Below are 12,864 nucleotides of genomic sequence, written 5' to 3'. Positions count from 1 at the left end.
TTTTTTTTTTATCATATTGAGGATATACTGTACATGACTGTAAGTTCAAATTGAGTTGTTAAAGCTTGTATGAAGTGCATGAATGTGTACATAATACATAAACTGGCACATTTTAAAGTAACTGTAGAAAAGTTTGTGTACAGTTTTTGAAATCATGAATTTGACAAAAACAAAAAATACCTTATAATAATAGTATGTTTCTATATACATTGAGGTGCAAATTCAGATGCATATTTACAATAGTATGTACAGTAGTTTACAGTTTAACATATGTATGTACACAATGTGTACATTAATCGCATAGAAAAAAAAAACTTTGATAATTGAATGAGTTAATAATTTGATATTGAATATTAGCTGTTACCCTTTAACAGCTATAAATGACTTGAGTCGGTTTGATTTTGGTTTAGATTATTTGCACAAATTATAATTATGCATGATGCTCTAAATTTATCTGATTACAGAAGGACTCCTGCATGCTGGTTTAATCTCTGACTTCATCATCATGAGACTGTCTCCGGTTTCACAGCTTCTGCTGGTGCTCTTATCAGTTTTGGCACTGAGTAAGGTTCAGTTTCTGTTTGATTTTCAGTCTTAATGTGGCAAAGATATTATAAATATAGCACTTAATCATCTCTTTTTCTTTAACAGCCGTGAAACGATCAACATCTGCATCAACAGGTAATGATGGACATTCGAATTAGAACCACATCTGTGGTGTCAATAGAACAAACCTGAGAAGAACCTGGTACTTTTTCTTTTATCGAATCAAAAGCTCTCAAGAATGAGTATGACCCTCTTTCTTATATCACCTGCCTAAGTCTAGCAAGAATAGCAAATCCTACGTCAATGCATGCTTCAAAGACTACTGGCTATTTACACAAATTCCTCCCACAAATTCCGAAGCGATGAGTGTGTAAGAAAAATATCCATATGTAACAAGTTATAAAGTAAAGTATCTAGCTTCTGCCAGACCACATTTACATTTACATTTAGTCATTTAGCAGACGCTTTTCTCCAAAGCGACTTACAAATGAGAATAGTAGAAGCAATCAAATCAACATGAGTACAACAGTATGTAAGTGCTGTGTCAAGTCACAGATTCATCTGTAAAGTGCTCGTAGCAAGGTTTTGTTTTTTAAGATATATATGCAAATAGATGGAGAAAGAATAGAAAATCGAAAAAAGAAAAGTAAAATATAAATATAAGTGCTATATTACTGGGTCAAGTGTTGACGAAAAAGATATGTCTTTAGCAGTTTTTTGAAAATGGCTAAAGACTCAGCTGCTCGGATAGAGCGTGGTAGGTCATTCCACCAACCAGGAACAGACCAGGAGAAGGTCCGTGAGAGTGATTTTGTGCCCCTTTGGGATGGCACCACAAGACGCCATTCACTTGCAGAACGCAAGCTTCTGGAGGGCACATAAGTCTGAAGTAGTGAGTTTAGGTATAGTGGTGCAGAGCCAGTGGATGTTCTGTAGGCAAACATCAGAGCCTTGAATTGGATGCGAGCAGCAATTGGCAGCCTTCTATATTCAACTTAAGGAAAAAACATAACTGACATCTGGTCAGCTTTCTTTGTAAGTTATCATTAGTGATTTCAAATTAAAAAAATTAAAAAAAAAAACAGCCTGAAGCGCCTTGTTTCTGGTCCTGTCGTTATTTCCGTAATGGAGCTTTGTCACCATGTAACATACAATATCTGCACTTGGCTCACTATCAAACAAAAAGGTCAGGAAGATTTGAAGAATCGGTGGTTAAAGTTTATTTTTAACACTATTCCTCAGCAGTACAACCACAAACTTTTGTTGTTTGTACGATGCTTTCTGAACCATGCAGTTTGATGCAGTTGTAACGTCACATCTGACATGTAAGAGCGGTGTAAAGTAAACAATCCTGCACAAGTCGTGCTTGCAAAGGTGGTTTGGGTTGATCAGGTTGTTCTTCTTGACTGTCTTTATCGGACTCATTCTTCTGTCTTTATGTTCTTTTGTGGATTATAGATATCAGGTTGGTGAATGGTAACAGCTTCTGTTCTGGAAGACTAGAGATTCTCCATAATGGAACTTGGGGAACTGTGTGTGACGATTTGTGGGATTTTCAAGATACGGCAGTGGTGTGCAGACAGCATGAACTTGTGTAGACAGCAGTGTTAATTTCGTTGACGAATAATTTTCGTCATCATTTTCATCAATGACATTTTTTCAAGGACGAAAACGAGACAATGACTAAATAAAAATGCATTTTGGATGACTAAAACTATGACTAAAATCTACTCTACTTTTCGTCAACAAATAAAAACGAGAAGAAGATGATAGAGAGGGACGATTTGGGAAGATATCCAGTCAGGACTGCTGTCCTGTGTTGAAGATGCGCACATTTGAAGTGTAACGTGCTGATCTAACCGCGGGAAAAGCGGCGCTTTTGCGCTCTCTACAGGCTCGTCCAGCAGCACTTCAGACTGCTTCGCAATTAATGAATAGCGCACATTTATGCCAAGCGATTGCATATGAGCTAATGTTGATGAATTATGACAATGTTTACTATACAATGTTTATACGATAATATGTTTTAGACGGTTGTAAGAACACATATTTTATTATCCCTCACCTGAACTTAAATGAGCAGCCTACAGTCCAGACCGCAGACATTTCAGAACAAGAGTCACGGTGTATTTCGGGATGGTTTATTATTGCTCATTATTGTTATTTTGTTTACTCAATAAACTGTATTTAACTTAATTTAATTTCTGTTTAATTCATAGTAAACTACTGTATCTTGTGTCACAGGAAGGAAAGACTAAGAACATTATTTGACACATTATTCTATATATTTTACAAATATAAGGGTTATTATAGTTAAGTAAACCTAAAACCATAAAAAAATCTTCATTACTTGAAATAAACGTTAACTGAAATAAAAAAATAAGTATATAAAAAATGTTTTGAAAAACGTATTTTATTTCATCTAGTTTCCAAGCTTTAGCTTAACCTTAAAATAACTAAAACAAAAATAAAAAAAACTATATAGACATTTAAAGCAAAAACTGAATTGAAATGACAAGTACTGAATTGAACTCTCTTTTGTGTCTTTTTGCACTTGAACGGTCAAAAACTGTCTGTTTTGGCAAGTAAAGTACAGTTGGTTGTCTTAAGTGAACATAGGTTCGGAGAATAACAGATGTATATCAGTGTATTGCATCTGTGTGTTGTTAGAGAAATGCTTACTTAATGCATTACAATTTAACTAAATTAGATTATATCTATACAGTAGATTTAGTCGACTAAAACCAGACTAAAACTAAAACAATATCGGATGACTAAAATATGACTAAATCTAAATGCCATTTTAGTCAAAAGACTATGACTAAAACTAAATCTAAACTAAAAATGCGTCTGAAAACTGGAAAATGCTGCCTTCGGAGGACACATTTCAAGGTAGGAAGGCATCAAGGCATGTCCGAATTCAATGTTAGCTTCACTTTCTGTTTCCTCAGATACCTTCCGCTGATCGATTTTTGAAGGCAGCATAGATGTGTCCTTTGCTGCCTTTGATATCCCACAATCCTGTGCTTTACATTCTGTGATAGTTGAGCTAGAAAAATAAAGATGGCGTCCGAAAGTTGCATTTGCTGGTCAGTTTGTGTGTAAATGTACTTTTTTGACCAACATTTTTCACTTTTGATGTAATTTCTAGTGAGAAATGACTACTATAGTAATTAAATATTTGTTTAGTTCTCACCAAAGTTCGCGCTGTTTTGCGGTAGATCATTAAACTGTTACAGCTGCCTCAGAAGTCTGTCTGAAATCAGTTTCGTGAGGTGCCTTCATGCACAAACGCTGCCTTACAAGTCATTGCCTGATAGGGCAGCGAGGCAGCAAGTCAGCTGCCTAGGTTTTCAGGATGCAGCCAACGTCAGGGCTGCGTTCAGCCCCGACAAAACGTTGCAAAAACGTTTTTTAAACGGAAACGGTGGTGCGTTGAACACCCTGTTCTGATGACGCAAGAGTTGCAACTATGGCAGCTGAGAAGGCCATTCTTTGTGTTCTTTGTGAAGAATTTTCGGAGCCTGATGAAATCGGTATAAATACGTGTTTAATACTGCAAAATTGGAAACTGTGGTTCCTAATTATTGTGATCCAACATTTGCCTCGGATTTCAGGATTAAAAGACAAACATTGAAGGATAATCCACTTCTTACCTCCGAGACTGTGTTATGATCTATATGACCTTATTATTTTTGTGAGTATTAGGATTATCATTATTGATTATCACTATTGTGCTATGATATTGTAATATTTACCATTATATAATCAGATGAGAATAGAAAAGTTTATGAAAAGTGTCACTCCAAAATACAATAGCAAAATATATAAATATGTATAGTATTTTTATGTTACAGTTATCACTTTACATGGACCCATCGTGCGAGCTGTCTCTTTAATATAGCGTGGTTTATATACATGTTGTTGCTGATTGGGCTAACATTTTTGACACACCCACCAAACAAGAGAAAACGTATCTCAAACCTGTTGCACACCGTTGCACACCATTTCCAGGAAACATGTCGTTCAACCCGGAAACAGTAGCAAAGCGTTGCACACCGGTTTGAGCTTGAACGTGCCCCAGTTGTCGACTCATAATTGGAGCCCAGTGACACAGGAAGTCATGTGACTTACCATTAAGTCACTTGGAAAGTGACTTACCACACTTACCAAGTGTTCCTGATCACTCAGGTACGATTGGGGATATTCTTCAGTTAGATTTTACTCTGAGAGAAACGTATAGAAATTAATTTTTGTGATTAAATATTTTGCTGTCACATCAACAGTTACAAGAGTTGGCCACCAGAGGCCATCATCGTCCCACTACTAATCCCAGTCAGTCCTCACACATGACATAAAGAAACATGAGCCTCATAAATCAGTGTGAAATGTAAACATTTTATATTTTTTGTGTTCATTCTCTCGCAGCACCGGCAATATTCTATCCATTCAGCTCAGCGGCAGGAGACACAGAACGTTTTGTTAATTACGATGAAAGCTACGATTATGTTTCCTTCTCCACTCCATTTGTGTTCTTTGGCCGCATGTACAACCACACATACGTGAGAATCCGGTTTCAATACCAGACTAAATGTAATTATAAGTGATTTCATACTGAATTTGAACTTATTTCTTTTATTTTAGGTTAATAATAACGGACTCCTTACATTCAGCCGACCTTTACCAGAATCTCTCCCTTACTACTTTCCCAAAAATGGAACAGAAGATTTCATTGCTCCGCTCTGGACTGACCTTGATGACTTTGGGATGGGCAAATACTCATATCAGCAGTACACTAATGGAAGTGTGCTCACTCGCGCCACTCAGGATATAAACCGGTATTTCCCTCAGAGGGGCTTTACTGCTTCTTGGGTTTTTGTTGCAACATGGGATTTTGTTCAAACGCGGAATACAAGTGTATTTAATCTTCACTCAGCACCGGTAAATAGCTTTTCCTCTTTTCAGGTACAGGGTCGAAGACTGTGTAGACTATAAATTATGATGTTTCTTTTCTTTTCAGGCAATCACGTTTCAAGTGGTTTTAATTTCAGGAGGTGGTTTTTCTTTCATTCTGATGAATTATGGTGACTGTGCTGTGATAAATGATTATGTGGAGGTAAAACAAACATCACAGGATTGAAATAATATTCTATACTGGCCCTGTATGAATACGTAACATTCATGTTTTATGGTTTTAATAGGCTGGATTTGACACCATAAACTCCACTGACTACTATCTAATTCATTATGCAACCAATGGCAGCTACATCCCAAACCTCAAGAACACGACTAACGTAAACGTTCCGGGCCGTTGGGCCTTTCTTGTGAACAGTGGATCAGGTAGGACTTTCATCAGGATGTGTATTACTATTTTGGATTCCCCCTGTTGTCATCTCAAGTTGTGAAAATAGTTCCACATGTATTTGATAATTTCTCATGCTGTCAGCAAATCACATTGAAGTCCTAAAGGGCAAGTCAGAAGATCAAGAACGGTGGAAAATGACCTTGGACTAAACATTTGAAATGAACCTGAAGGAATAATAATAATTAATAAAAGATCTTTTAATACATGACATAAAAATGTATTATAATAATATTTGTATTATACACTGATCAAAAAAATTAAAGGAACACTTTTTTAATCAGAGAATAGCATCATGTCAGTTAAACTCCTGGGATATTGATCTGGTCAGTTAAGTAGCAGAGGGGGTTGTTAATCAGTTTCAGCTGCTTTGGTGTTAATGAAATTAACAACAGGTGCACTAGATGGGCAAAAATGAGACGACCCCCAAACAGGAATGGTTTTACAGGTGGAGGCCACTTATATTTTTTCCCTACTCATCTTTTCTGACTGTTTTTCACTAGTTTTGCATTTGGCTAGGGTCAGTGTCACTATACTGGTAGCATAAGGCGATACTTGGACCCTACAGAGGTTGCACTGGTGCCCTGTGCTTTTCAGATGAGAACAGGTTCACCCTGAGCACGTGACAGACGTGAAACGGTCTGGAGAAGCCATGGAGAACGTTATGCTGCCTGTAACATCATTCAGCATGACCAGTTTGGTGATGGGTCAGTGATGGTCTGGGGAGGAATATCCATGGAGGGACGCACAGACCTCTACAGGCTAGACAATGGCACCCTGACTGCCATTAGGTATCAGGATGAAATCCTTGGACCCATTGTCAGACCCTACGCTGGTGCAGTGGGTACTGGGATCCTCCTGGTGCACAACAATGCCTCATGTGGCGAGAGTGTGCAGGCAGTTCCTGGAGGATGAAGGAGTTGATACCATTGAATGGCCCCCACGCTCGCCTGACCTAAATCCAATAAAACACCTCTGGGACTGTCCAGGAGCTCAGTGATGCCCTAGTCCAGATCTGGGAGAAAATACCCCAGGACACCATCCGTCGTTTCATTAGGAGCATGCCCCGACATTGTTAGGCATGCATACAAGCATGTGGGGGCCATACAAACTACTGAGTACCATTTTGAGTTGCTGCAATGAAAATTCAGCAAAATGGACTAGCCTGCTGCATTATTTTATCGTTTTGTTTTTCGAGGTGTCTTTGCTTTCAGTCCTCTGCGGTTGATAATTTTAATTTCCATCAAATGAAGTAGCATCCTTTTGTTCCTAACACATTACCCAGTCCATATCAGTATAGAAATTCAGCATATTTTTCACCATTGAGATCTGATGTGCTTTCAAAGTGTTTCTTTAATTTTTTGAGCAGTGTATTAAGGGTTAATCCAGAGCCTAGGTGTGCACGATTTTAATGCACGATGTGGAGGCAAAGAACCACACAATGTGAAGCGCATTAAAATTATGTAACCCAGTGGTTCCCAAACTGGGGGGCCTGGAGTTATAAAAAGGGGCACGGCAAGGCTAAGGGATACTGTAGTCAGCTAACATTTTTGACACACCCACCAAACAAGAGAAAACGTATCTCAAACCTGTTGCACACCGTTGCACACCATTTCCAGGAAACATGTCATTCAACCCGGAAACAGTAGCAAAGCGTTGCACACCGGTTTGAGCTTGAACGTGCCCCAGTTGTCGACTCATAATTGGAGCCCAGTGACACAGGAAGTCATGTGACTTACCATTAAGTCACTTGGAAAATGACTTACCACACTTACCAAGTGTTCCTGATCACTCAGGTACGATTGGGGATATTCTTCAGTTAGATTTTACTCTGAGAGGAACGTATAGAAATTAATTTTTGTGATTAAATATTTTGCTGTCACATCAACAGTTACAAGAGTTGGCCACCAGAGGCCATCATCGTCCCACTACTAATCACAGTCAGTCCTCACACATGACAAAGAAACATGAGCCTCATAAATCAGTGTGAAATGTAAACATTTTATATTTTTTGTGTTCATTCTCTCGCAGCACCGGCGATATTCTATCCATTCAGCTCAGCGGCAGGAGACACAGAACGTTTTGTTAATTACGATGAAAGCTACGATTATGTTTCCTTCTCCACTCCATTTGTGTTCTTTGGCCGCACGTACAACACCACATACGTGAGAATCCAGTTTCAATACCAGACTAAATGTAATTATAAGTGATTTCATACTGAATTTGAACTTATTTCTTTTATTTTAGGTTAATAATAACGGACTCCTTACATTCAGCCGACCTTTACCAGAATCTCTCCCTTACTACATTCCCAAAAATGGAACAGAAGATTTCATTGCTCCGCTCTGGACTGACCTTGATGACTTTGGGATGGGCAAATACTCATATCAGCAGTACACTAATGGAAGTGTGCTCACTCGCGCCACTCAGGATATAAACCGGTATTTCCCTCAGAGGGGTTTCACTGCTTCTTGGGTTTTTGTTGCAACATGGGATTTTGTTCAAACGCGGAATACAAGTGTATTTAATCTTCACTCAGCACCGGTAAATAGCTTTTCCTCTTTTCAGGTACAGGGTCGAAGACTGTAGACTATAAATTATGATGTTTCTTTTCTTTTCAGGCAATCACGTTTCAAGTGGTTTTAATTTCAGGAGGTGGTTTTTCTTTCATTCTGATGAATTATGGTGACTGTACTGTGATAAATGATTATGTGGAGGTAAAACAAACATCACAGGATTGAAATAATATTCTATACTGGCTCTGTATGAATAGCCTACGTAACATTCATGTTTTATGGTTTTAATAGGCTGGATTTGACACCATAAACTCCACTGACTACTATCTAATTCATTATGCAACCAATGGCAGCTACATCCCAAACCTCAAGAACACGACTAACGTAAACGTTCCGGGCCGTTGGGCCTTTCTTGTGAACAGTGGATCAGGTAGGACTTTCATCAGGATGTGTATTACTATTTTAGATTCCCCCTGTTGTCATCTCAAGTTGTGAAAATAGTTCCACATGTATTTGATAATTTCTCATGCTGTCAGCAAATCACATTGAAGTCCTAAAGGGCAAGTCAGAAGATCAAGAACGGTGGAAAATTACCTTGGACTAAACATTTGAAATGAACCTGAAGGAATAATAATAATTAATAAAAGATCTTTTAATACATGACATAAATATGTATTATAATAATATTTGTATTATACACTGATCAAAAAAATTAAAGGAACACTTTTTTAATCAGAGAATAGCATCATGTCAGTTAAACTCCTGGGATATTGATCTGGTCAGTTAAGTAGCAGAGGGGGTTGTTAATCAGTTTCAGCTGCTTTGGTGTTAATGAAATTATATTTTTTCCCTACTCATCTTTTCTGACTGTTTTTCACTAGTTTTGCATTTGGCTAGGGTCAGTGTCACTATACTGGTAGCATAAGGCGATACTTGGACCCTACAGAGGTTGCACTGGTGCCCTGTGCTTTTCAGATGAGAACAGGTTCACCCTGAGCACGTGACAGACGTGAAAGGGTCTGGAGAAGCCATGGAGAACGTTATGCTGCCTGTAACATCATTCAGCATGACCAGTTTGGTGATGGGTCAGTGATGGTCTGGGGAGGAATATCCATGGAGGGACGCACAGACCTCTACAGGCTAGACAATGGCACCCTGACTGCCATTAGGTATCAGGATGAAATCCTTGGACCCATTGTCAGACCCTACGCTGGTGCAGTGGGTACTGGGATCCTCCTGGTGCACAACAATGCCTCATGTGGCGAGAGTGTGCAGGCAGTTCATAGAGGATGAAGGAATTGATACCATTGAATGGCCCCCACGCTCGCCTGACCTAAATCCAACAAAACACCTCTGGGACTGTCCAGGAGCTCAGTGATGCCCTAGTCCAGATCTGGGAGGAAATTCCCCAGGACACCATCCGTCGTCTCATTAGGAGCATGCCCCGACATTGTTAGGCATGCATACAAGCATGTGGGGGCCATACAAACTACTGAGTACCATTTTGAGTTGCTGCAATGAAAATTCAGCAAAATGGACTAGCCTGCTGCATTATTTTATCATTTTGTTTTTCGAGGTGTCTTTGCATTCAGTCCTCTGTAGGTTGATAATTTTCATTTCCATCAAATGAAGTAGCATCCTTTTGTTCCTAACACATTACCCAGTCCATATCAGTATAGAAATCCAGCATATTTTTCACCATTGAGATCTGATGTGCTTTCAAAGTGTTTCTTTAATTTTTTGAGCAGTGTATTAAGGGTTAATCCAGAGCTAGGTGTGCACGATTTTAATGCACGATGTGGAGGCAAAGAACCACACAATGTGAAGCGCATTAAAATTATGTAACCCAGTGATTCCCAAACTGGGGGGCCTGGAGTTATAAAAAGGGGCACGGCAAGGCTAAGGGATACTGTAGTCAGCAGACTGTTATGCAAAAGAAACCTACAATACCACACTGCAAAATGATCCCAATTTTTATGCAGCTACTTGCCACGTAATAAATAATAGAACATGACATCAGTCATGCTGAAAATGTCTTTATGTGGGTGCATGTAGGGGCTAAAAAATATTTTTCTACAAAAGGGGGATGCACACCTAGCTGTGGTTTATCCCACTTATACAGTCCTGGACAGAATTATTGACACCCTTGGTATGTATAAGCAAAAAAGGCAGTGAAAATAAATGTGCATTATCACCTCTAAAAATAAGAAGTCTTGTTTTTCTAGAAATAAATAATAGGTAGGTTTTGTTTTTGTTTTGATCAATTTCATATAACCCCATGTAATGTTTTTATATGATTAATGTCAACAAATATGAATGTTTTAAGTGTTTGTGTTTTCCTTTAGAAAACGTCATTGGACTTCGAGTGAGATTTTCCTCATTTTCAGATCTAACACAGCATGGAAACATTCCGATTGTTTTACAGCAAGTACGTCACACTTACTAGGAATATTTATACAAAATACGGTGCTAATAGATCATTCACGGAAAGTTTAATCTGTCTGTCCGTCTGTTTCAGATAAAACAAGAGCTGGTCAAGTACGGTCTGCCAAGCAGCATAGAGCTGAAGTTAAGAAAACTGCAAAAGATAACGCCATAAATTCAGTCTCCTTCAGGAAAAGAAATAAAACAGTCCTGTTTCACTTAGCATCTGACAGCAAATATCCCATTGATCATGTGAAGTTTGTGAAGAGCTCAGTTTTACATTAATGTGGTTTTATTTGAAGGATTAAAGGAATATAAAACATCATGAAAGTGGTCTTACAGTAGCTCTGTGCGAAGAACAGACTGAAATTTAAGCCATTCAGATGTATAACATACTGACATCCACTCTAGATTTCCTTGTATACTCATGAGTTCACTGATGTGATGATATCCATTTTGACAAAAGCAGACTTTTGATTCAGATCTTTTCAGTAAATCAGCTGATACGTTACTAACCTAATCTAAAGGATTTAATCACAAATGGGACTGATCTATTTCCATCCATGGAAACATTATATTTCACAAAAGCTTCTTTATAGTGATAAAAAGGTTATTCATTTTTTTTTTAACATGTTCTTCACACTTGGGAAAAAAAGGTTATTTCAAGCTCTTTGGGGAACCAAAAATGGTTCTTCTATGAAATGGCTGTAGAAAAAATAACAAATAAAAAAATAACATAAACTTTTGGAACCTTTATTTTTAAGTGTGTGCTTGTGGCCAAGATTAAGCTTCAGTTTCTAATTATTCTTAAAAGCCTCAATCCTCATTTGTGCTTATTTCTTATTCAATGCATTTATTCTGAATTTGTCTTTATATTCCATGTTTTTAAGTCAACCATTTCTTCAGCACCTGCTGTCAGGTTCAGAACTGCATTTATTGTTGACAATATATATATATATATATATATTTTGTATATATATATATATATTTTTTTTTTTTTTTTTTCTTGTTGGAAACCAGTGTGTTCTGAAAAGGAATGTCACTCAACAGGAAGGAGAAATCTCTGTTTATATTCAACATCCATACGCTTTAGTCATCATCATTGATCCTCTTCTTTTCATTGTCTCATCATGCTTTGTGTTATCAAAAGTCTGGAACAGCAGCAGGGTTTTCAACTAACCGGATATGAACTATGTGAAAGATGAAAGTAAAACCTGTAAACTCTATAGCTTTAACCAAATCTTACATAACAAAAAAAAAAAAAAACATACTTCGCCCAACTGTAACTACTTGCTTTCACTTTTAAACACCCTGAAGAGTCTCAGTGGTGAGAACTTTCAGAAGCAGATTACAGTACATTATGTAAAATGGTTTTAAACATCATTGTAAATATTAAAAAAATAGACATGAGGATTTGACTGTAAGCTAATCAACACAATATAATACCATGAAACCATACACCTCATTCTTTGAGTTTGTTTTGCACTGTGTTCAGTTCAGTTCATCTGTTGCCATGTTTGATTTGCCCTCATGTGTTACATTTGTGTCTTGTTAAAGGGTTAGTTAACCCAAAACTGAAAATAATGTAATTTATTACTCACCCTCATGTCATTCTACACCAGTAAGACCTTTGTTCATCTTCGGAACACAAATTAAGATATTGTTGATGAAATCCGATGGCTCAGTGAGACCTCCATTGCCAGCAATGTTGCTGAACCTCTCAAGATTCATAAAGGTACTAAAAACATGTAACACCTTACTCTGATAGAATTTGTCTTTCCAGAGCTCTTTAGAGTGAACACACGGGTTCTTTTATTTTGGTGTCTCTCGACTAAATTTGGGAACTCCTTTTTTTAAACCCTAACTCACAATACTCTCTTATTGATATGGAATCTGAGAAATAAACACTCAAAATTAGTATAGAACACCAATAGTACCACTAAATACAAAAGTAAATACGAAATCAAGTCTGTATTTTCCCAATAAACCATTTACAAATTTTATTTAAAACAAAGT

The 12,864-nt window shown here is 37.6% G+C and overlaps 1 protein-coding gene across 1 annotated transcript; it reads left to right on the top strand.

The window, feature by feature from the left end:
- The first annotated feature begins 4,622 nt into the window (after positions 1–4,622).
- Positions 4,623–11,178, top strand: LOC127523271 (sushi, nidogen and EGF-like domain-containing protein 1). The gene is made up of 6 exons (XM_051913793.1): positions 4,623–5,108; positions 5,191–5,487; positions 5,567–5,662; positions 5,748–5,886; positions 10,770–10,852; positions 10,943–11,178. Exons 1-6 carry the CDS (start codon positions 5,091–5,093, stop codon positions 11,021–11,023), a joined length of 714 nt encoding a protein of 237 aa, XP_051769753.1. The 5' UTR covers positions 4,623–5,090; the 3' UTR covers positions 11,024–11,178.
- Positions 11,179–12,864: the final 1,686 nt, after the last annotated feature.

Source organism: Ctenopharyngodon idella, chromosome 12, assembly GCF_019924925.1.
Source record: "Ctenopharyngodon idella isolate HZGC_01 chromosome 12, HZGC01, whole genome shotgun sequence".
In the NCBI taxonomy this organism is placed as follows: domain Eukaryota; kingdom Metazoa; phylum Chordata; class Actinopteri; order Cypriniformes; family Xenocyprididae; genus Ctenopharyngodon; species Ctenopharyngodon idella.
Note: the sequence above shows the minus strand (reverse complement) of the source record. Positions and strands in the feature narration are given on the sequence as shown.

Bases quoted from the DNA above. Each gene is read 5' to 3' on its own strand.
- LOC127523271 (XM_051913793.1), top strand. The intron at 5,488-5,566 runs GTAAATAGCTTT...TTTTCTTTTCAG, and splicing joins TTAATCTTCACTCAGCACCG to GCAATCACGTTTCAAGTGGT. The intron at 5,887-10,769 runs GTAGGACTTTCA...GTTTTCCTTTAG, and splicing joins TCTTGTGAACAGTGGATCAG to AAAACGTCATTGGACTTCGA.